At 28.6% G+C, this 22,027-nt stretch overlaps 6 protein-coding genes across 7 annotated transcripts; 3 read left to right on the forward strand and 3 right to left on the reverse strand.

Moving 5' to 3' along the window:
- Nucleotides 1-739: 739 nt before the first annotated feature.
- Nucleotides 740-15,236, reverse strand: LOC130899677 (dynein regulatory complex subunit 2). Its single transcript, XM_057809801.1, has 7 exons — nt 14,704-15,236; nt 12,430-14,580; nt 8,212-8,325; nt 6,786-7,145; nt 2,677-2,874; nt 1,484-2,042; nt 740-1,428 (listed from the first exon to the last, which is right to left on the reverse strand). Exons 2-7 carry the CDS (start codon nt 12,568-12,570, stop codon nt 1,043-1,045), a joined length of 1,758 nt encoding a protein of 585 aa, XP_057665784.1. The 5' UTR covers nt 12,571-14,580; nt 14,704-15,236; the 3' UTR covers nt 740-1,042.
- Nucleotides 2,256-5,069, forward strand: LOC130899678 (odorant-binding protein 59a). 2 transcript variants are annotated; one of them, XM_057809803.1, is made up of 5 exons: nt 2,256-2,496; nt 3,529-3,685; nt 4,060-4,214; nt 4,717-4,843; nt 4,905-5,069. In XM_057809803.1, exons 2-5 carry the CDS (start codon nt 3,553-3,555, stop codon nt 5,009-5,011), a joined length of 522 nt encoding a protein of 173 aa, XP_057665786.1. In that variant the 5' UTR covers nt 2,256-2,496; nt 3,529-3,552; the 3' UTR covers nt 5,012-5,069. The 2 variants fall into 2 exon arrangements, with proteins under 2 accessions (XP_057665786.1, XP_057665785.1); XM_057809802.1 differs by lacking the exon at nt 2,256-2,496 and adding an exon at nt 3,360-3,467.
- Nucleotides 11,179-11,627, forward strand: LOC130899680 (uncharacterized). The gene has a single exon (XM_057809806.1). It carries the CDS (start codon nt 11,301-11,303, stop codon nt 11,499-11,501), a length of 201 nt encoding a protein of 66 aa, XP_057665789.1. The 5' UTR covers nt 11,179-11,300; the 3' UTR covers nt 11,502-11,627.
- On the reverse strand, nt 14,601-15,150 carry LOC130899679 (M-phase phosphoprotein 6). The gene has a single exon (XM_057809805.1). It carries the CDS (start codon nt 15,148-15,150, stop codon nt 14,713-14,715), a length of 438 nt encoding a protein of 145 aa, XP_057665788.1. The 3' UTR covers nt 14,601-14,712.
- Nucleotides 15,237-15,534: 298 nt separating the features above from the next.
- On the forward strand, nt 15,535-16,379 carry LOC130899390 (UPF0598 protein CG30010). Its single transcript, XM_057809307.1, has 2 exons — nt 15,535-15,737; nt 15,830-16,379. Exons 1-2 carry the CDS (start codon nt 15,597-15,599, stop codon nt 16,307-16,309), a joined length of 621 nt encoding a protein of 206 aa, XP_057665290.1. The 5' UTR covers nt 15,535-15,596; the 3' UTR covers nt 16,310-16,379.
- Nucleotides 16,380-18,840: 2,461 nt separating this feature from the next.
- On the reverse strand, nt 18,841-21,773 carry LOC130899416 (protein crossbronx homolog). Its single transcript, XM_057809343.1, has 6 exons — nt 21,587-21,773; nt 21,380-21,528; nt 21,263-21,327; nt 21,103-21,203; nt 20,858-21,051; nt 18,841-20,786 (listed from the first exon to the last, which is right to left on the reverse strand). Exons 1-6 carry the CDS (start codon nt 21,605-21,607, stop codon nt 20,516-20,518), a joined length of 801 nt encoding a protein of 266 aa, XP_057665326.1. The 5' UTR covers nt 21,608-21,773; the 3' UTR covers nt 18,841-20,515.
- Nucleotides 21,774-22,027: the final 254 nt, after the last annotated feature.

Raw genomic sequence — 22,027 nt, forward strand, 5'->3', positions numbered from 1 at the left:
TGACGTTTCGACCTATTTCAGTCTATATCAAAAAATATACATATATATTCTTTTTTAAATCGTTACGATATTTCGAAAATTAATTACCTTTACTTATCAGCCATATTTATAACTTTAATTGTAACAACAACGTTCCTGTAAATCCAAAAAAAACATCTGAAGAAATCAAAATACACGTTCCTATTCTGGATCTTCATAATTTGAAAACAACTGTACTATTTCATAATTTTTTGACTTATGACATTTATAGAGAAATCTTCTTTTTCGTATATAAAGTTCTTCTTTCCCATTCTGGTCGTGTATCAATAGTCAACAAACTACCTTTTGTAGTTTATCTATGATTTATAATAAATAAATATTTCCTAGTAGTATTGTAGGCCGCTAAAGATTGTTAAGCACATAAGTCTTCTGATAAAACTGTCGTGTCTCACTTAAAATTAGGAAATACTTAGGCAAACTGTGAGACGTGCCTGTATTTTAACCTCGCACGAACAGAGGTTGGCCACTAACAAATGACGTGGTCTGTAGTTTTTTTCTTTCGTCATAAATCAACGACACTTAGGGTCATCCGTGATGCCCACAGAGTATATTATATTGGGATCTTATTTTCCTTATACAAAGCTCTTCTTTTCCATTGTGGTCGTCGTAATCAACAAATTCCCATCTGTAGTTTATCTATGATATATAATAGAGAAGACATTAAATTTCGATGTATTATCGTTGAACTCATATAAATCACTTTGTATTATTAGAACGCGTTTATTAATAAAAAGAATTTTTACTACAATTTCCAATCTTTTTATAATTACAACCCAAAAACTACAAGATAATTTCATTTATGATTTATGATAATATATGTAATTATGACACGTATTATCAATATTCTGTGGTTGTAGATGGCGCTAATTTCAAAAGAACTAATCACATTACAGTGAACTATCTAAATATTGGTAATATGTGATTATCTATGAAATAAACGTCAATCGGAAAAATTTCAACTTCTGTCAATAGATGGAGCCATATATTTTGATTGGAAAAATACTTAGAAAACCATTCTTCTTAACGGGGCAGAACGAGCACTGATCCTTCTAGATGGAATCCTGGTAGACACTTTACTGTTAGGAATTGAATGTGATAAAGCAGTGGCTTCCAAAACGGCACGTATCATTCCTCGTAACTGTTTATTTTCTTCTTGTAGATGTTTCTTCTCGCCTAGAATATCTAAATAATCGACCTCGACTTTATTGTATTTCATCCAAAAATTCTCGAACCGTTCCAAATCTTTCAAACAGTCATCAATGAGCCCTATAGGAAGATTTTTCAGTGAACATTCTACTGGATGTTTATCTTGAACTGTCACATTTTTAATTGCGGTTATGGTTGTATCGGAAGGAATAATTTCTCCTAATGTTGAAGAAAATCCAAATTCTGAAATATAATGTACACTAGTGATTATTAACGATGATAGTTTAACAAATAATACCTGGAGAATATTCATGTTTCACAATTTCTATGTTATTTTCTTCTTCTTTTTCATCGTCATTCAAAGAATATTCATGCTTTACCATTTCTATGTTATTTTCCTCTTCTTTTTCATAGTCATTTGAAGAATATTGATGTTTTACGGTTTCTATGTTATGTTCTTCTTCTTTTTCATCGTCAATTGGAAAATATTGATGTTTTACACTTTCTACGTTATTTTTTTCTTCTTTTACCTTTTCGTCGTAATTTTTAGACACTTTTGTATGGTACCATTGCATTATTTTTTCACGATCCGTTTCGAATGTTTTGCAAATTTCCAAAAGATTCAAAATACAGTTTCCCTTTTTAACTAACCCTTCTAAATATCTTTTAGTTTCATCTGAAACTTCCACAAGCACTTTTAATTTTTTTTCATCGACTTTTAGATCATTGTTAAGCTGAGTGCGCAACTTATTAAATTTTTTTTGCAATTTTACCAATTCTTCACTTAGAGCTGTCAATTCGTGCTCCTGTGACGTACGTGCTCTATCCAATTCTTCTTTGATATTTTCCTTTAAACTCTAAAAAGGATAATTTCCACTTGTAAGAGGGGCAATTGCAATATTTTAAAAAATATTATTGCCAATCGATCTACTTTGTGGTCTTGATCCCCATAAAAACACAAAATAATTCGAGGTTCAAATTTAGTGACCTCTTACTTACTTAGGTACAGACCATATTCTTTAAAAAAAGAACATCTTTGGAACTGACAATTTACTACAAAAGGTTATGTTTACTAGACTGATTAGTAGTTCATTTGTACTTTTTTCATTTTTCAAATATCACATAAATAATAAAACCAAAATTAAACTTATTTAATTGAAAATGTCAAGAATATTTACATTGTTGATATTTCACGAATTACTAGAAAAAAAATAAACTCAAAACATTTATTTCACAATAATTAGTGAAAAAAAACATCGATTTTATGTCTTTTTGTATACCTAGTTCTTGTAGTAATAAATATGTTTTAAGGTAAGTGAAGCTTCTGTTAGATAACAAATAAGAGAAAGTATTGTCACATTCAACCATATTTTCATTACTTTTTATAGAATAATTCCAAAGATAAGTTAAAATATATGCGATAAATTATACTAAATTGATGTTATAACTCATTTTTTGATCATTAGTTATTAATACAAAGTTTTATCTCACCTCGTCTTGTAATATTCGCTCTTTATTTCGAGATATTTCTTCAGCGGATTCTCTATCTAATCTCTTCAACTCTGCAATGTGCATTCTCCAAGGATTAGTTTTGTCGATGTAATCTTGAATGGTTTTTTCTATTCCTCTCCAAATTGTACAACAAACTTCCTCTCTAGCACTGCGCATCTTTTCTAATTTCGATTCAAACTGGTATAATGTGCATAATTAGAAGTTCATAATGAGAGGAATTTAAAAAGTAAGAAGTAGTAATTCAGGAAACAGCAAAAAATATATTTTTTTGGGGTTTTGAATTGAAAATTGATTAGGATATGAGTATTATCTTCGAAGATTTTTAGGAAGGAAAATCCTTGATATTCTGGGTCAAATTGTGTGAATTAATTTCCTTAAACAAAGATTGTTTTCCTTCAAATTGGGAAAAAATATAACCAATCAATTTAATGTTAATTGAATTGTTTTAATTTCATATAAAAAATAATTGCTCTAAATAAATGAAGGTCTATTGGGTATTGAAATAATTGTCATTAATTAATTTAAAAGAAATTACAGGAAATGTTAATAATGTTCAACAATTGGTTCCAAATTAGTTCCATATTTATCGATCATGATCCTATTATTCTTTTTGTTTGGGTGAGTTAATTCAGCATAAATCCTATTATTAATCTGTAATGTTTTAAATAAAAAGATCACTGCAAGGTTTTTGTCGTACAGAACGTTCAATACAGTCAATCATGAAATATTTCATTGTATTAATTGCCAGCAGTATTTTTGGATGTTCCAATGTAAGATGGGAGGGTTTTTAACGAAATTTATATATTTTTTTATCGTTTTTAACATTTTCAGGCATTAAAATGTGATCTGCACAATATGAACGGTGATAAAATTCGTGATGCTTTGAGTGAGTGCATGAAAAATAATAACACAGATGATTTCTGGGAGATGCTTTCTGAAAACGAGGAAAATTCATTGGAGGAAACACAAAATAATATGGAAAAAACAGGTAATAGCAAGAGTTTTAAATATTAACAATAATATTAATTATTTTTGTTTAAATTGCCATTTAATGGATTTCATTGAGCTAGGGGAAAAAATTTCAAGTTTATGAATTTAAACGGTCGATAGCTGTAAAGTTGCAGGGGAGAACGTACAGTTAACAGAAATGAATGTATGTAGTGTTTCATAACCTATAAAACACTAGAGTTTCATAGACCTATTTAGGCAGTCTACTTGTAACTTAGACCTCTAAATCTATAACACAATGACCTCGAACCATCTCCTCTATAGTTAGCTAGAATTATTTTCAAAAAACTTCTTTACTTATTAGAAACAGTTATTTTTCTACGACTTTCTCGATAAAAATTTCTTGTAATGAAGATTCCAGACCGACAAATTCTACTGAAAGATCGAAACGTTCATCTGATGATACGTCAAAAAATGAAACTACACAAGAAGATTCTAATAGTATGTCAAAAGTGGGTGACATATCCGAAAATTGTATAATTCATTGCGTACTGAGTAACATGGATCTGGTAAGCATTTTTTTTTAAATATAAACACTTCTTGAGAGCTATTTCACAACTTATGGCCCTTTCGATACTCTTGATCCTGATTTAAGACAACTTGGAAAACTTTTGAGGTCCTGAAAGTTCCGCAAGAGCACTGAGAACATCCAGAACAGTCTCATTCGAAATAATAAGTTCCAAACCTAACTTAAGAGCACTAAGAACGTCCAGAACAATCTCATAAGATATAATAAATTATTAACCTAATTTAACAGAATCAAGAACATCCAGAACAGTTCCATTTAACGTGATTAGTTCCTAACCTACTTCAACAGCACCAAAAAGATCCAAAACAGACCCTTCGGACATAATAAGTTACTAATTTAATTTTTGGTCACTTATATTGAATCAAAAATAACATTAATTATCAGATATTTCGCTAGAAAATGGATTTGTAACATCTATATCACCAAAATACCACTTCGGAGACTTCTCTAAAAACAATTTTGTGATATTTTTCTTGGTGTAGGTGGACGCTAACGGTATGCCTGATCATGATAAATTAGTTGAAGGAATTGTAAAAAGTGCTAAAACTCAAGAGTTACAATCTTTTTTACAAGATTCTGTTAATGAATGTTACCAGGAGATTGAAAAAAGTAAATATTCATCACGAAACGAGATTTTAAATATAATTAAACTCTTGTTTGGTATTTTTAGGTAGTAATTTAGATGATTGCTCTTATTCGACAAAGTTGGTCAAGTGTTTGGCTGATAAAGGTAAAGAAAATTGTGCCGATTGGCCCGCAGGAGGACTCCCATTTTGATAATATAATCATATATTTGTTAGATAAAATAATATTTTCAATATAATATTTAGCAAAAGTGATTTTGTTTTAATAATGATTCCCTCAGTAAGTCCCTGCAAAATTTTTCATTCATATGAAGGAAATGAAACAAAACCTGACAACAACGCGGTTAGTTAAAATGAATATATAATATTAAAATCTGTTAGTTACTCAATTTATACAAAATGTCATTTATACTATATAAATCATTGTAATAAATTATTTTATTACAATTAATTAATCATTATTTCATTCAAAATTATTATTATGTTTTTTTAGTTAACTTAATTTCATAATAACAACTGAAAAAAAAATCAACGTGGCAACTATGTAAAACGTCTGTAATGCTTATTAATAAATAACTACGTGACATCAAATGCAATGACAGTTGAATTCCTAAAGGTGAATAAATTTTTATTGTTACTTTAAATGTGTATTTAATTTATGTGAATCACATTATTTTTCTAAAAAGTCTTTCGATTATAAATGAAAATCGATTGAAAATATTTTGCCTTGAATAAAACAAATATTTTACTAAAATCGATTTTGGAATCTTGGCAATGACCTTGCTACATCACACTAATGTAGCGAAGATTAACTTGTAGGGGTGTTTTCAGAACTAACTTTCGAGACTTTATCCCAAATATTCCACCAAAACAACATGGTGATCTCAAAATTTTTTAGAAATAATGAATATTCTTTAATATATTCAAATATTTAACTACAAATAAATTCTTAATAAGTTTTTCAAAAAGGTATTGTCTTTGTAAAAAATATCTAATCTACCAACCTTATGGATAAATGTAGAAACACTTTTTATAGTTTGAACAAAACGTGTTGCCAGTTATCAACTTAAATAAATTCAAGTTGAAAATGATTATAAATAGGATAGGAAACTGTAATAGGTTATGAGGTAAAACAGAAGTTGTAATAGGTCCTAAGGTAATACAGGAAACTGCAATCTTACCTCTCGACATGCTTAAAGAGAACTTTCTCTATGTGTCGAAAGAGTTCATACTATTGCGAAACTTCCAGATGGTGCTACTGTATCAAAGTTTAGAAATAAAAAGTTCTAAGGTAATACAGGAAACTGTAATCCTGTGTCTTAACACGTTTATGGAGAGTAGAAATAACTAGAAATCTGTGTGTTAAAAGTGGAGGTACCATTGCGAAATTTTAAAATGACACAAAGAAAGTAGTTAAATTAGAACAAAATTAAAATTCATTGCTTGGAAGCACTATTCTGGGCAATTATTGAACTATTTTTCGGTTTCAGATGTACACAAAAGCATAAGAGACAGTTCTTCTTACTTCCTCATAACTAAGCTACGATTAACAAAACGTAAACTCAGTAACAATGCGCAACGTTGCCGAAGGTGTAGTATTTCCTTTAATATCAAGGATTTTCAAGAAAAATTCTTATATGGATGTTAGTTTTAAAAGTAAACATTCGAAAAAAAATTTTCAAATAAATTAATTAGTTGTTGCATAAAATAAATTACTTCGATGGATGTTGATGATTTTATTCATTCCCTTGAAGGAAGATCGTTAAAAAAGTCTGGCAACATTGTTTACACAAATGACTCACTGAAAAGCATTTAATTCCACTCTGCATACTAAATATATTATATTACGTACTTTTAAGAGGCACCCTGTATAATTAAATAAACGTTAATATTTTTTTTTGATAAGTAAATCGAAGTGATACTCACGTATACAAAACAAAACTGATAAAAACAACACGTTCACTTACCTCGTACTGATCTTCGTAATATTTTTGCACATACTGCGCTTCTTCTTCTTTTATATGTTTTTCATTCATTCCTTGTCGATACAGTATAGTCTTTAAATGCATTTGTTGTTCTTCGGCGTTTTTTAAAATGTTTTCTTTCTCCACTTCGGCTTCCCTCAATAACCTATTTAAATCCTCTTGATACTGAGCGTTCAATTTATTCATGTACTCGTTTTGGTTTTCCAAAATTTTATCGATATGATTGGAATGTGAAGAGAGGTTAGTTATATAGTCATCTTCGGCTACGTCGAGTTCTTTTACTAATCTCGAAATAGTTTCATTTTTGTACTGAATTACTCTTTCTATCCATTTTCTTAAATGCTATAACGAAATAAGTTGTTTCAAATATTCATTTCCAATCAACTATTAAGTAGAAGTAAGCTTGGCAACATCGATATAAACTATAATATAAACGGCGTAGGTCTTCCATCACGTGACTAATCCATCAGCACCAATATTAATCTGAATCAGATCAAAATTTTTGTGAACTCAGTAGAAATAATCGTTATGACTAATATTCCAAAGGTCAGCCTTTTACGAATTGGTAATTAAAAAAGAAATTTAAGTGTTTTAATTATTCGTATTTTATTTTTATGGTTAAAATATCGATATACAAATCGGGATCAAATTACATAATCCAAAATTAATATTAGTAGTTAATTATCGGAGAATTGATTTTTTGGAGGATGATTTGGATTTTATATTAGTATGTACATATTAATGTAGTGGCGTGAATCTATCAACTGGGTGTCTTCCTATCTAAATTAAAATTCCCGTCTTACGGCATTTTAGGTATTATTACATGTTGGAAGTTTACAAGCATATGTATTATATTAAATAAAAAGTCGATTTAGTTCGTAAAAAACTGATTTTAATAATAAATAAACGTTCATACTAAAAATTCACTGAAAACGACACAGTAAACAAAACTCACGTCAAATTCTACTTTTAAAACGGTCAATTATTTACGATACGTCAATTATATCGTTGTCTCTTTTTACGATTACTACTGTCAATTTAAATAAACTATTACGTATGTATAGTGGAGAAGACAATCGATTATATATTCGATTTCTAGTGAAAGAAGAAGATAAATCGTAGATTAAGTGACATGATGGAAGACTTCCACTGGTCTTACTATACTTTCGGGTTAATGTTTATGGCGGTAGATATAATCTAAACAATGTATTTTTATAACAAATTGTTATTTCTAAATTATATCGTGATATATTTCACAGTGGTTAATTACGAATCTTTTAAAATAATAATAAAATTAAATACAATGTTGATAATGAGAAAGTGTGTTTATTATTATAAGAATAAGTTACAGCGTTGCCAACTTATAAATCTCTACGTATCCTTTATGACATTTAGAAAAAAGTTTTACCTCGATGTTCTCCTTCATTTCTTGACATTTTGTTTTGCGCAGTATTTGATGCCAATTTTGGTTAATTTTTGCTAAGTTCAATCTTGAAAATGCTTCTTCTTTTTTCACTTTTTTCTACAAAAATCGGCATTATGGTAGCAGTATTGACCATTGTAGACAGTCTCTTGAATTAAAACTGATTTTGATATTCCCAAGAATTTTATATTTTATATAATTGAGAGCCTCTATTGTGTCATAATAAACATCAAAATTAAATATTCTTATAGAATTTAAAACAAAATTAATAATGTAAGATTAAATTTTCGACTTGTTTTTGTTTACTTAACCTAAATATTGAAGTGGCTAACATAAGCAAACAAAAAAGCTGATCGGGAATTTCGATATCACAACGTAGATAACTAATTCAGTTTTAAATGAATAAATTATTTGAAAATAACGATAACAAAGTACTTATAATCTAAAAATAGTTCAAAACATCCATAATACAATATTACGTTTGAAATAAATAAAAAGCTGAGTGTCTAAGCAAATGGAAATTTACGAATATATGCAATATTATGAACAAAACGAAACAGACTTCATCCTTGTAATATGAGATGCCAAATCTCGCAGCACATCTAAATAAATTGTTTAATAAAGATTTTTGCATACTCTTAAGTTTTCCTTGCTAAACAAATGCCCATTATATAATATATTACCTCAATAATTGATTACTAAATGAGAAATAAGTATGTAATTTGAATAATCAAACAAATATTTGTGTCTATATACAAGTAAATCTGGCAACTACGTAGTTAGCTCGAAAAATGTGCGTAGTAAAATAAAATGATGGAAGTGATACAAGAGAACTAGAACAGGAAAGAAATGGTAAGAAAAACAATGTATTTTCGAAAATTTACAATCACAAATGAAGAAGAAAGAAGCTAAAAGAATATTAAAAATAGGGATGAAACTAATTGTGACCATCTTTAAATAAACACAAGTTGACATTTGATATACCATAAAAGATGTACGAAATATCTTTAATTTGAAGTCACAATAGTAATACCGAATCTATTTCGAAAAAGGTTAAAGAAATAAAAAATATAGAGCAGGAAATTTATTTTCGAGAATCAAAAATGAAGAAGAAAGACGTGAAAAGAATATTATAAATAAGGATCGAACTAATTATGACCATCTTGAAATAAACACAATATGACATTTGATATATCATAAAAGATGTAAGAAATATCTATAGTTTGAATAGTCTCAATTACCGAATTTATTTCTACAAAAAAGAAAACTAATATCCACCTTCCTATGATAAATGTGGAAAATCGCTAATATTTAAATCATTGAATGAAAAGTGCGGAAAAGAGTAATAAACGAAAGTATGAAACGCAGGATTGTTTTGCAAATGGCGGACGGCAATATTCGCCTTACCATAGGCGTGCTATATAAAAATTATTATGTAGCAAATAATATGAAAAAATAAATAGAATTTAGATTAAATTTTTTTTACAAAAAAAAAACTGAATCTAATGTTTTAAGAATTTTAAAAACACTCCATAAAAAATGTTCCTCCAAATAATGACATATTTTTTTATCTCTAAATTGATTGATAACTTCATAATATGAAGCGCATTATTTACAATATATAAAGAAGTAGCCTTGAAATTTCTCGCGTCTCAAACCATATCTCTCCGCTAAAGGATTCCATACAGAGCTCGAACGCGACTAGGAACCGGATATCCTTTAGCTAGATGGGCCTGTAGAAACTTGTCAGGGTTCAGTAAAATTTCCAATTTTACGTACGTAAATAAAGCTACGCCAGATCAACATCGGCTTTCGCTTAACGCTGTGAAACGAAACCCTTCTCCACGTCAGTCCTCCAAGGCTTCTCTAGAGTTTTTGCAGCTACCATCAAAATCTACACCGATGGCGGCGCCATTAAGTTTTTTTCTAAACAAACTTTTTTCTGTCTCAAAATAACGTTGAGGTTTCCGAATTTTTACTTTAATTAATTTTACATGGATTGGTGGAAGGAGCGTTTCTGTTTTGAATTATGACCTTGATAAAGGCTTATCTTTGTTTTCAGATAAACAAATGTAGAAATACTAATTTTGATTTGATTTTAATTTACTGTTTTTATCATCATGTTACGCCTATGTCTTGATCTTGTCAACTATCAAAATATGAAATTTTTGTTTTGCATTTTTTATTATTAATATTAATAGTATCTAAAATATATAAATAAAAAACAGTTTAGTAATCCCTAAAGATGTATTTTTAAGAATGTTAGAGCAGCTGCATGCTACAAAACTAATCATTTTGTTCATAATCTAATTATTACTGTTTTAAGACTTAGATCACTAATGTAATTAGTCCGAAACGATACCTATATACTTAAAAACCTCTGTAAAAATAATTAAAATTTGCAAAACAAAACAAAATAATTTACCACTATAAATTCAATGATTGAAATGATTATAATTTTTTCAATACTGTCCTCGTTCCTACATTTGACTTTACAATAATTTAAATTGCTAATTTACCTCTAATATTGATCGATTTCTTATATTCCATATTAAATTAAATTTATAAAAGCATAATAATTCGTTTATTTTTGTCCAAAACGTTTTAAATTACCCAAAATATTGAAAATATTCAACACGACATAACCTCGTATATTTCCCAACGATTGTTAAACAGAGATGGAACGTGTAGTTTCTTATAGTTGAATTCCGTTATAAATCTAGTTGTTCACATTCCATTAAATAATGTATTTACGATTTATAATAAATTTAGTGTAACAATTAAATGAAATAAAGTATTTTATTACTATTGAAAAAAAAATAAAACCTCGTTAACACCTGATTAAAAATTTTTGTTGACACAATAACAGATCGTGCAACAAAGCTCGACAATCTTATCTAGTTCGTTAACCTGACGTCAGCTGATTGAAAAATATAAATAACTGTCGAACGAAGAAGTCAGGTTAGTATAATTTTATTTGCGAAGTGATACACTACGTTGAAGCTAAACCGTTGCAAATATTGTGAAGGTTATTGTTATAAATAATATATTGTTGAATACTAGAGACCAGAAAAATGTCTGAAAGTCATTTCGACGAATACGAACACTACAATTTCGAATATGACAAACATTTATACAGTGGTAATAGCGGTAAACAAAGGTCCAAGAGAGAAGTCAGCGAACATACCAATCATTTCGATCCCTCAGGCCATTCTAGAAAAATCGCTATCAAACTTATGAACGCTGAATCGAATAAGAAGAAACAAACTGCGTGATGAAAGTGAGAAAATGGCTTAACGGATGAACTTTATGATGAAGGGGAAAGCGATTTCGAATCAATATTGTACTGGTTTTTTATGATAAAAAATAATTACTAATGGAAATAAATATTGTATTACTTATATCATTGTTTTTATATCCACCTACATCTAGTTGTGTTGTCGTACAACTGGTTTTCAAGGTTATGTATATTTTCTAATGAGTTATTGATATAAACACGAGGATAAGTTTTGACCTTATGCTGAAACTTTTTAATTAGGTTTATTCTTCATATAAAATGGGTAAATATCACAAAATGAGGGATTATTTTGTAATTATGAATTCATTTATCCTCACGAGGTAAATTTTAAAAAATCTGGGAGTCCAATTTATATTATAGAAAGTATGCAAAACAAAGGATTTAGATAAAGAAAAAAATCTGTCTAGATTTCAGACTACTTTGTACGAATATGAATAATCAGAAGTAAATAAATAATGTGTTTGACATTTGAATTTACAAAAAAAAGTAATTTCACAGTAATAATATACAAGGTATGTTATAAAGTGGTTTAGGGTGTTGTTCATTTTTAAGAAGTAACAAGATTTTTCGGCTATACGAATGAATTGTTGGAAAAGACCTGGAAGCCGAATTTATATACCTGTGGTATTGAAAAGAGCTGAGTTTCCAGTAGGGAATGTCAGTATCTACTTTATATCGATTTAGAAAGAGCAGCAAGAATATAATTAAGGGCGTTGTTTTAATATTGAGTATCGTCGACGGTTTTATGAAGGTTCTGTTTGGTATTAAAAAGTACACGCGACGACAAGCCTCCTGAGCATACCGCTGGGGATATTAAAAAGATTATTCTGATTATTTCAATTTTTCACATAAAAATTATTTCCTCAATTTGTAAAATAATTTCCTTTGAAATTGTTTTTTCTTACCTTCATGAACGTGGCAATTAATTGTTCTTTTCTTCTTTTCGCTTCTTCTTCCATTTCAGCTCGATGCTGCATATACCTCGCCCTTTCTTCATCGGACATTTTGGCTAATTTATTAGCTACGGATTTCTTCTTTCCTCCCATATTTAACGAAATTTAATCTTGAATTTCTTTACCGAACACTATTTATTACTTAATACGTTTATTTCGTACATATGCACGTATTTGATCAATGATTACATGGCAACCGTTACAAGTATTCATGATTTCCCTTCCCAATCATGATTTGGTACCAATTTTTTATAAAGAAATTAATATTAAATAAAAAAACGCAAATCGACGTACTAGAGGTATTTGTGAAGACTTTTAGATAAGACTATTACTTTTTCGCTGCTATTAAAGAAATGACCACCTGGCATCGTGATTTGACCTTGTAAAAAAATTATGGCCGTCGTTACCACATAAAACAATAAATATGATGGCAGTAATACTCAATCTAAAAATATGTGTTTATAAAATGAAATCGGATTGATAAGTTAAGAAAACACAATTTATTTTCAATATCAAAATAGTTTGATACGGTTTTATTATAATTTAGAACTGCAAAACACAACAATCATCCGCCATGATTATTAAAATACCAATTATAGTATAAGGGCCCCTTTACACCGGGGTAACACTATGAGGCATATCACAAATTGTGGTATGCGTCTCATTGTTGCATTCTACAAAAATAAGTGCCTTATTTAAATGTCAAATGAGGACTTTGAATTTTAACTACAATTAATTGCACCATATATTCAAAAAGAGGACTCTACCAACATAAGTTTCCCGTGGATACTGATATTCTTTTCGTCTAAATACAATTTTTCTACAAAGTTACGTTTCACTCTGTTTTTATAATTTGAATTGCGGACATCCCACAATACTTCACACTTTCTATAATCTTCAATGAAGTCTAAAAACTTTTCATTACTTTACTATTTAGTGATTTTTATGTTTGTTTTTACAAACTTTTGTCTATAAATTGTAAAAATTTTTTGACAATCTTCACTTTTCAAAACAAAAAAAAAACATAATCTAGAAACTATTTTGGCGCAACAATAATTGCGACATTTTTAATTATTGTTAATTAGAGCATGCGGCTCTGCGGTATGTCGCACAGTTTTGCCCCAGTGTAAGAGGACCCTAAGAAATGTTATAATTATTGTACTAAGGCAGCGTTGTCGGGTGTACTAACTCTTCAGTAGATCTACTGATTTGATAAATGAATTATTGGAATATATCTTCATTTTATGTGAAAATGAAATATAAATTAATTTCTAATATTTTTAAAATTTAGTAATTATGCTCATTCCTGCTGCCAATGTGCTCTTTGTTGTGTGATGCAAAGAAAGAGAAATTTATGGGACAATCTGGGAAGTTTACAGAAAAAAAACTTAAAAATTTGATGATTACAAGATGGGTCAAATAGCTCATGACGAACAACAGCGTGGACGCTCATCTTTGGTTACTTATGAACTTGTTTACGCAATTGGAAAGAAGCTTGAACAAAACCGCTAGTGCTTTTGCTAAGGAATTTCCACAAACTTTATGATCACTAATTCATTAAATGACGAGCCGGAAGAATATGTTTCCACAAGATTGAACATAGACGGCAATCTTCTATGAAGAATGCTTACAAAAACTTGTGCTACACTATAAAAAGTGTTTCCAAATTTCAAAAACTATGTAGAAAATTATATGTACAATTAACATTTCTTCTGTATCTGTACACGTTTTTTTACTTACTTTTTGGATATACCTCGTATTTAAGTTCAATATATTCAATGGTTTTTCAATTTTGTTCTGAATATTATTTCCCATAAAAATAACCCTCATTTATTTCATATTAATTTGTTTTTTTTATTTTCATATAAACAGAAATTTGTAGTTTAAATTTAATTGATTTGGTTAAGTTAAAATAATGAAAATTAATTATTTTGCATGAATTGTTCCACAAGTGCAAATTTTTCCAATTTATCCCTTAGTATTTTTAAAAATCAGTTTACATTTATTTATAAACCATGTTTTTTTACAAATACTTTTTACTACCACGAATTTACTGTAAATAAATAGAAAATCGACTTACGGGTGATTGAAACACAAATATTCCTAAAAAAATAAAATATTCCTGTTAATTTACATATTTAATTAAAAAATTTACAAATACGTAATTCTATATATACACACACAAACGCGACAGTTTCTATATTTCATTATTAAATGCTCACTTACATATGAAAATTAAAGCAGCTTTTCATTGTTATTTGGTTTTACAAATTTTTTCTTCGACTTGGATTTTTTCTGTTTGTTGAATTTTTTCCCTAACGTGTCTACTAAAGTTGAATAACCCTCTGCCATTTCAGCATCTGTTATATCCTTTTCTTTCTTCCGTTCTTGTTCTTCTAAAAGTTTTGTGTATTCATTTGACATCAACTTTTCTATTTCCGGATTCATACCACCAAATGATAATCTACCATCTATAAGATTCTTGCAGTTAACTATACTAGTTGATATGAAGACGAGGTTTCCCGTACGTCTCATTTCTTCTGTAATTTCATTCGAATACATTTTATTCCCTTCTAAATCATCAGCTAATTTTTCTACTTTCTCTTTGGTTTTCTTCATGAATTTCATTTCTAGAATGGTTTTAGATAACTTAACATCTTCCTTTTTATCCATTATTAAATAATATTATCTTAAGAATTTTAGAATGTATTGGTTTATGAAAACTAGGGTTAAAATTCTCTTCTTTTTCAACTCAAATTGTCAGATAATACGGATATGATATGTATAAAAGAAATTGTGGAATCGTATAAAAAAGAAGATAATTTGACATTTTTAAAATTGTTATTGATTAACATGATTTATTTAAGATGAATTATTTTCGTTATACGAAGTCAATTTTTAGATAAAAAAAAAATGTAACGTATGTTCAGGAACAAAGTTCCAACTCTAACGAAGGGCATACTCTTATTATATAGATCCTTGACTTTCCCGATCATGTACTCTTCTTCTTTAACTCAAATTGTTAGGTAATATGTATAGAGGAAATTGTGGAATCGTTATAAAAAAGAAGATAATTTGACACTTTTAAAAATGTTATTAAATAACATAATTTGTTTAAGATGAATTCTTTTCGTTTTTCTAAGTCAATTTTTCGATTAAAAAGTATTACATATCAAAAAAAATATGTATCATACGTTCAGGGACAAAGTCCCGAATCTAACGTAAGAGAATACTTCTATTATATAGATCATCAAGGAATGGTAAGTTCAATTTCTTATTTTGTTTAAGGAATATAAAATTTTTCATGGCTAAATTTATTAATTTTTTGATATATTTATTTTCATAATTTTAGTTATTTTTAGATGATGCCCGTATGAAAAATTTTACATCCTGTTTTAAAGACAAAAAATTTTTGAAATTCTTCTTCAACCAGTTGAAATTAAACAACACAGGTTGTTACGAAGAATTTCCTTACATATCGTTATGCGGTAGAGAAAGGAATTTTGTAAGATGTGACGATTTTCCGATAGTTTTCACACATGTAGTTGAAACAGAATCAAACGAAACTCGCTTGGGATACAATCATGCTGGTAATTTATTAACAACAACGTTTTTTCCTAATAAAATAATAATGTTACCACAAACTGGTAGAGTATATCATCCATTTTCCGCTAAAGTAGGAGGGATCGGATTAGTAGCTTCCAAATTGGCTGTGGAATTCAGTAGATTTTTCAAATTTAATAATGGAGAGATGAATTCCCCAACTCACTTCACATTTGAGGATGTTACTTATAATTTAGATACCTCGTGGTATGATAAGATGAAAAAATAGTAAATCGATGTTATTTTCTGGGATATAATTACACTCATTGGGAAAAAATATAATCTTATTTATAACCCCATACCAATAGTTTTTTTTGTTGAGTTTAATGCATCAAATAATTAGTGAGAATAACTTTACAACTAAGAGAAAGATTGTTTACATTCCTTCCTTTGTATCATGGCGTCTTTGATACTCAATTAAAAATGAGAAATCGATTTTATTAAACATTCAAATTGAATTCATGCATTACTTTCTAATTCTTTTTCTAGAATTGATAATCTATATTCATGTTAGATTATTTTCGAGTAATTTATAGCAGTCAAAGGAATATAGAATCGTGCATAGTCGTACAAGATCGTAGACGTTGATTTATCAAAATATCAACTACCCGATCGATGTGGTAATAATTTTTAGACAAAATGGCGGATTGTTAAGCTCAGATGTTTGGAAATAATCAGATATTTCAATGACCTGACAATTTTTCAATATGGCGTCTACTAAATAAGTTTATTATTCCATATGCTAGTTTTTCCTGCAATGTCTTTTAAATATTGATTGCGAACTAATTCACTCGAATATACTTCAAATAAACACAAACATGTCTCCTTAGTTCACATTTTGAAACTAGCCATAAATGCCATATTGAAATTTTATCCACAAACGCCATTTTGAAACTGTACCCATAAACGCCATATTGAAATAGTACCCATAACCGCCATATTGAAATAGTACCCATAACCGCCATATTGAAACTGTAGCCATAAGTGCCATATTGAAACTGTACTCATAAACGCCATATTGAAACTATACCCGTAAATTTCATATTGAAACTATACCCGTAAACTTCATATTGAAACTGTACTACATCGAAATATATCTAAATGAACGTATACAGTTTGATGACTCGCATATTAATAATAAATATAATCAAGAAAAAATTGAACTATATATATATATATATATATATATATATATATATATATATATATATATATATATATATGAAAAGAAAACGGGTTTGCTGCTACAATAAGTACTAATTTTTTATTTCACTTATAAATTCACCTAGTGAAATATTGTAGTTACTCTGTATATAAAGTTTATCTATGGTTTTACTTCAAACGCCAGTTCAATATGGCGTCAAGACATCATCGATGTTTATTTCGCGATACAAGCTGTATATATTATGCTGAAATGATTGGTTACAGTACAGTATGAAATTGCAAGAAGGGATTTAAAAAGAACACAGTATTAATAATAAATCGGTTCAATTTTATTTTAATAAAGAAAAATTTAAAGTTAATAACAAGTTTTATAATCGAATAGTTAAAACATTGTAGTCAATGAATAATCAATGTATTTGGCAAGAATTATTGAAATTATTATATAATAACAAGGTGTAGCTGAAAAATAACCAATTTGAGTGAGTTGCTAGAAAAAAAGAACAGATGTACATGTAAGGTAAAAAAATTATATCAAAATATAAAATGTTCTATTTTTTTTAAATAATAGTTTTCTTTTGGGACGAATTCACTCCACTTGTAATATTTTAATTTATTAATATTAATAAATATTTCACTTAAGTAAAAAAGTGAGGTTAGAATAACTTTTACATCTTAAATTTTTTATTTTATAAGTTTTTCTTTATAAATCGTCTTGATTTTAGATTTTTTTAATAGAAAGTTATTCTCAAAAAAATGTTTTGAATTTTCTATAAATGAAGACCTAAAATCAAGACGATTTATAACGAATAATTGAAATAGAATTTTCACTATATTAATTTGAAAAGAAATAATTCTGAGATAGTTACGAATCTTCTGATTAAGTATACTTCATTTATTGTATCTAAAAACGAATTTTTACTGCAAAGAATTTATTATTCATGCACCAAACCACGTCAAGCTGAATTATAACATTTATGGGATATTGATGACCTTATTGAAGATTAACAGTTCATAGTGAGAATAGTAGTGATAGTGAAGAGTGTCTCTATATAATTTACAGCAGAAAATTTGTACTTTCACCGAAGAATCAAAAAGAGAAACTGAAAACAGTAATAATTAGAGGATATTAGTTCGGATGCTGATAATTTGATATAAACTGTCTCTCAACTAGTGGCTTTCAGATTTTATATGCTTAAAAACGTTAATAGCTTGGAATACAATAACAAATTAAAGTCAAAAGTAGAGAAAATACACTAAAAGCTCTCCGCTGAGACAAAAATGCGTTACAGTTACATAAGTTTAAGAAATCTCTAGGTGAAACCACTTTTTCCAAACTCTTTTTTGAACACACCTTTGCAGACAACTGTCTTAAGCTAGGAATAAATGTCATCAATAACGCCAAAAAAATTGAATTTTGAAGACGGTAACTTGGTAATCGAAACGTTCATACCAGACAGTGTATTGTGAGTGTTGGTGTAGTGGTAGTGTAAAAAGTGTGTTCGGTAAGTCTCAAGGGTTTGTTTCCAAGTCGAATAAAAATTAAAAAACTAGTATTGGTTATACTAGATTTTTAAAATACTAAAATTAATCTAGAAGTTTCATTTTGTTGTTCCTCATATTTTTATTTGATGGTTATTTAACAGCAACGTGTTTAAAATTCTTATAACTTTTTCATTCATTTCACGATTTATATTTACAGAATTTGCAAAAAAGGCACTTTTTCTACATTTTTCTAAGCATATTTGATAATTGACAATATTGCACACATTTAAAATATTTTCTCGGTTTACCACCAAAACTGATATAGATAAAGATGAATTTTTGCACAAATTGGCATTAAACCTATAAAATCAGACAGTATTTCTTCTCGGTATGCATTTTTCTTTAAAAAATGTGGTAATACACCCAGAAAAAATAATTATTTCAATTTTCACGATTGCACTTTGACATATAAAATTGAACTAATTCGTATTACTTTCACAGTTGGATAGTTCTGGTACCACAGGTTCCTTTTTTGTATCAGATAGGATGGATTTCTACCAGATATAAAACTCCGAAGTAATATTGACCTCAGAAGGCTATTTTCCTTTTTCTTTACTAATGGGATAGGCAACGATGGAATATTTTGTGAAATATCGGCTACTTTGCCTCTACCATAGTCATTTTCATCCTTATTTTTGATCAATTATCCCACGTTGTTGCTCAGTCTTTTAATAAATCATCAGTATAGAGACCTTTATCCAAAAAATGTGTTTTATCACTTAAATATTGCACAACTTAGGCAACAATGAACTGATAGTAGGATACATCAGAGTATATGCTGTTTTCTGTTACCACCTAGATCCATTACAAGCACATTACTTTAATGAATACATATGGGGTAGGTACAGCAGATGAAGATTTTTGAAAAATCAAAAAAAGCACGTTCTATCTTCAGTTACTCTAGAAGTTTTTAAATAAGTTACTACAGAAGTTTTTCAGTTTTTTTCTTGAGATATTGGCTTCATCGGTAGATGCTCTAGGCAGGTCTCTGTATGGAAGTGACTTATACGGACTTATCGCCACGTCTAACCGCAGAAGATAACTGAACATATGATTAAAAAGAAGTATCGTATATCACTTTCTCACCCCGTATCCTTCCTTGCTTGCATTATACCATGTATATTTGTTAATAGATAGATTAGAGCCTAATTATAACATCCTGCTACTTTTTTTATAATATTAGGACTACATAATTGGAATGCTTTCAATATGTGCTTCAACTTTCAGTATAAATTGAATTTTATTACTTGGATCTCTTTTATTGGGCTTATCAATCACTTTGTGGGTGTTTTTTCTTTCTAAAGAAGTTTTAAAAGACCTAAATGGTATGCACATCTTTTATTTACCCTCGGTGCTCATCCTGATAATTAACAATGTATTTTAACTAAAAAAAGTCTACAAAAACACAACCGAGTATAATTGGTCATGTTTTACAACCAACAAATATTTTAACTATGATACTGTGAAGTAAATACAAATTTTCTAATAGATTCTTCATTATTATTAGCATCTTGATCATTTAAACTCCAATTTTTGGTAGTAACCCCGCGATATTTTAAACTACGTCACACCTAGAAATATCTACCTTGTATATTTTTATATGAAAAAATTTTGTCTTTTAAAATTCGCTTGATTGATACTAAATAATTTTTTTTGTATCAAAATGTTGATGAAAAATTTGGACGAATAAATTTCTAGGACGTTTTTGATTCGAAACGTTCAGTTATGGTCATAATTCGCCATGGGTTTCTATTGGTGTAGCTGGTCTAGTAAGAACCGTTTTACTTCCGGATAGTACCCAAGATAATCCGATTTTCGATCCGCAATCTTCACCTTGGCTCAACATAGTTGCTTTTACCTTATCGTGAATATCCGGGTCGTAAGGTTCGAAAGTAATATAGTGTTGATCGTCTATAGGCGGTTCGTCATATAAACGTTTCTTACTTTCTTGCACAAATTCAATCGCTTTCTCTCTAAATTTATTAATATCGTTTTTATACCTAGAAGAATATCCCATTGGAATTGGGACATAAAATAACAAGTAATTTTATTTAAAATAAAAGTGACTTACATGTTAGCTGCTTCTAAATTAACAGCATGTTCAACACTTTTATCCATATCCAAAAAAATCCATTGAATATATTTCACAACTTGCCAAATGTGCTGGTTTGATTTTGACCATTTAGGAAAGGCTTTGAATAAATTCAATTCACCAGAATCGTTATCTATTACAGGATGAAATAGTTTTGAATGAAAAATAACTTTCTAAAAAGCAAATTATATTAAATATGTTAAAATATTTTGTTAAATACATACAGGATGACTGGAATCTGGAAATTCTTCATCTAAAAAAATCGTAAATCTGAAAATTCCTTCTTCGTAGTATCCGGAATGTACAAATATTACTCCAAACCATACTGTATAATAAAATTTTATTTGATTATATAAAATTATTGATATCAATATATACTGTTACCTAGAGGACTATTTTTGGACGGAATACAATAAACACCTGGTATATTTTCATTTTGTACCATTTTGCTAAAAACGAAACTCACAGTACGTGAATTTTAAATAAAAATAAATACTTTACAATTCGGCCAAAATGACGTATTCTTGTCGATATATTTTGTACAATTTCTGTACATCTTCATTTTGTTTACTAGATACTAATTGATCCGGTAGTGGTTCTGGTGGTAATACTCTTCTAAGCGATCCTTGTCTTTGAAAATTACCATCTTCCTAAACAGTATTCTTAATAATAAATAAAATAGGAAGTTTCTAAATTGTATTCCAATACCTTTGTAAATGACGCATGCATAATAAGATTAAAATAATAACACGAAAATAATATTGAAAAGTCTCATTAATTAGTCAGTTACATTTAAGATAAGATATCAGATAATCTTTATAATTTTGTAAACAAATTTGTGATGTTATAATATATGCGTGATGTGTACTATGAACTACAATTACGAAAATGACATATTTGACACTTCGGGAAAGTTTATATCCATTACTTAAAAGAGAAGAAAAATTAGTAGGACACGAAATTAATATTACAAAATCTCTTTAATTAGTCAATTACATTTGAGATACTGTATGGATAATCTCTATTCATAATTTTCTAAACAAATTTGTGATGAACTACAATTTGAAAATGACATATGACATACTTGACACTTCGGGAAAGTTTATACCCACTCCTTAAAAAAGAAGAAAAACTAGTACGACATAATTA

The sequence above is a fragment of the Diorhabda carinulata genome, chromosome 11 (assembly GCF_026250575.1).
Source record: "Diorhabda carinulata isolate Delta chromosome 11, icDioCari1.1, whole genome shotgun sequence".
Taxonomy (NCBI): Eukaryota; Metazoa; Arthropoda; class Insecta; order Coleoptera; family Chrysomelidae; genus Diorhabda; species Diorhabda carinulata.

Excerpts from the sequence above, each read along its gene's own strand:
- LOC130899678 (XM_057809802.1), top strand. The coding sequence starts at position 3,417 with ATGAAATATTTCATTGTATTAATTGCCAGCAGTATTTTTGGATGTTCC. Across the intron at positions 3,686-4,059 it reads AAATAATATGGAAAAAACAG|ATTCCAGACCGACAAATTCT; the intron begins GTAATAGCAAGA and ends CTTGTAATGAAG. Across the intron at positions 4,215-4,716 it reads TACTGAGTAACATGGATCTG|GTGGACGCTAACGGTATGCC; the intron begins GTAAGCATTTTT and ends TTCTTGGTGTAG.
- LOC130899680 (XM_057809806.1), top strand. The coding sequence starts at position 11,301 with ATGTCTGAAAGTCATTTCGACGAATACGAACACTACAATTTCGAATAT.
- LOC130899677 (XM_057809801.1), bottom strand. The coding sequence starts at position 12,570 with ATGGGAGGAAAGAAGAAATCCGTAGCTAATAAATTAGCCAAAATGTCC. Across the intron at positions 8,326-12,429 it reads TAATTGCCACGTTCATGAAG|AAAAAAGTGAAAAAAGAAGA; the intron begins GTAAGAAAAAAC and ends CGATTTTTGTAG. Across the intron at positions 7,146-8,211 it reads AAATGAAGGAGAACATCGAG|CATTTAAGAAAATGGATAGA; the intron begins GTAAAACTTTTT and ends ATTTCGTTATAG.
- LOC130899679 (XM_057809805.1), bottom strand. The coding sequence starts at position 15,150 with ATGGATAAAAAGGAAGATGTTAAGTTATCTAAAACCATTCTAGAAATG.
- LOC130899416 (XM_057809343.1), bottom strand. The coding sequence starts at position 21,607 with ATGCATGCGTCATTTACAAAG. Across the intron at positions 21,052-21,102 it reads TTCCAGATTCCAGTCATCCT|AAAGTTATTTTTCATTCAAA; the intron begins GTATGTATTTAA and ends TTTGCTTTTTAG. Across the intron at positions 20,787-20,857 it reads AATTTAGAAGCAGCTAACAT|GTATAAAAACGATATTAATA; the intron begins GTAAGTCACTTT and ends ATATTCTTCTAG.
- LOC130899390 (XM_057809307.1), top strand. The coding sequence starts at position 15,597 with ATGAATTCTTTTCGTTTTTCTAAGTCAATTTTTCGATTAAAAAGTATT. Across the intron at positions 15,738-15,829 it reads ATATAGATCATCAAGGAATG|TTATTTTTAGATGATGCCCG; the intron begins GTAAGTTCAATT and ends TCATAATTTTAG.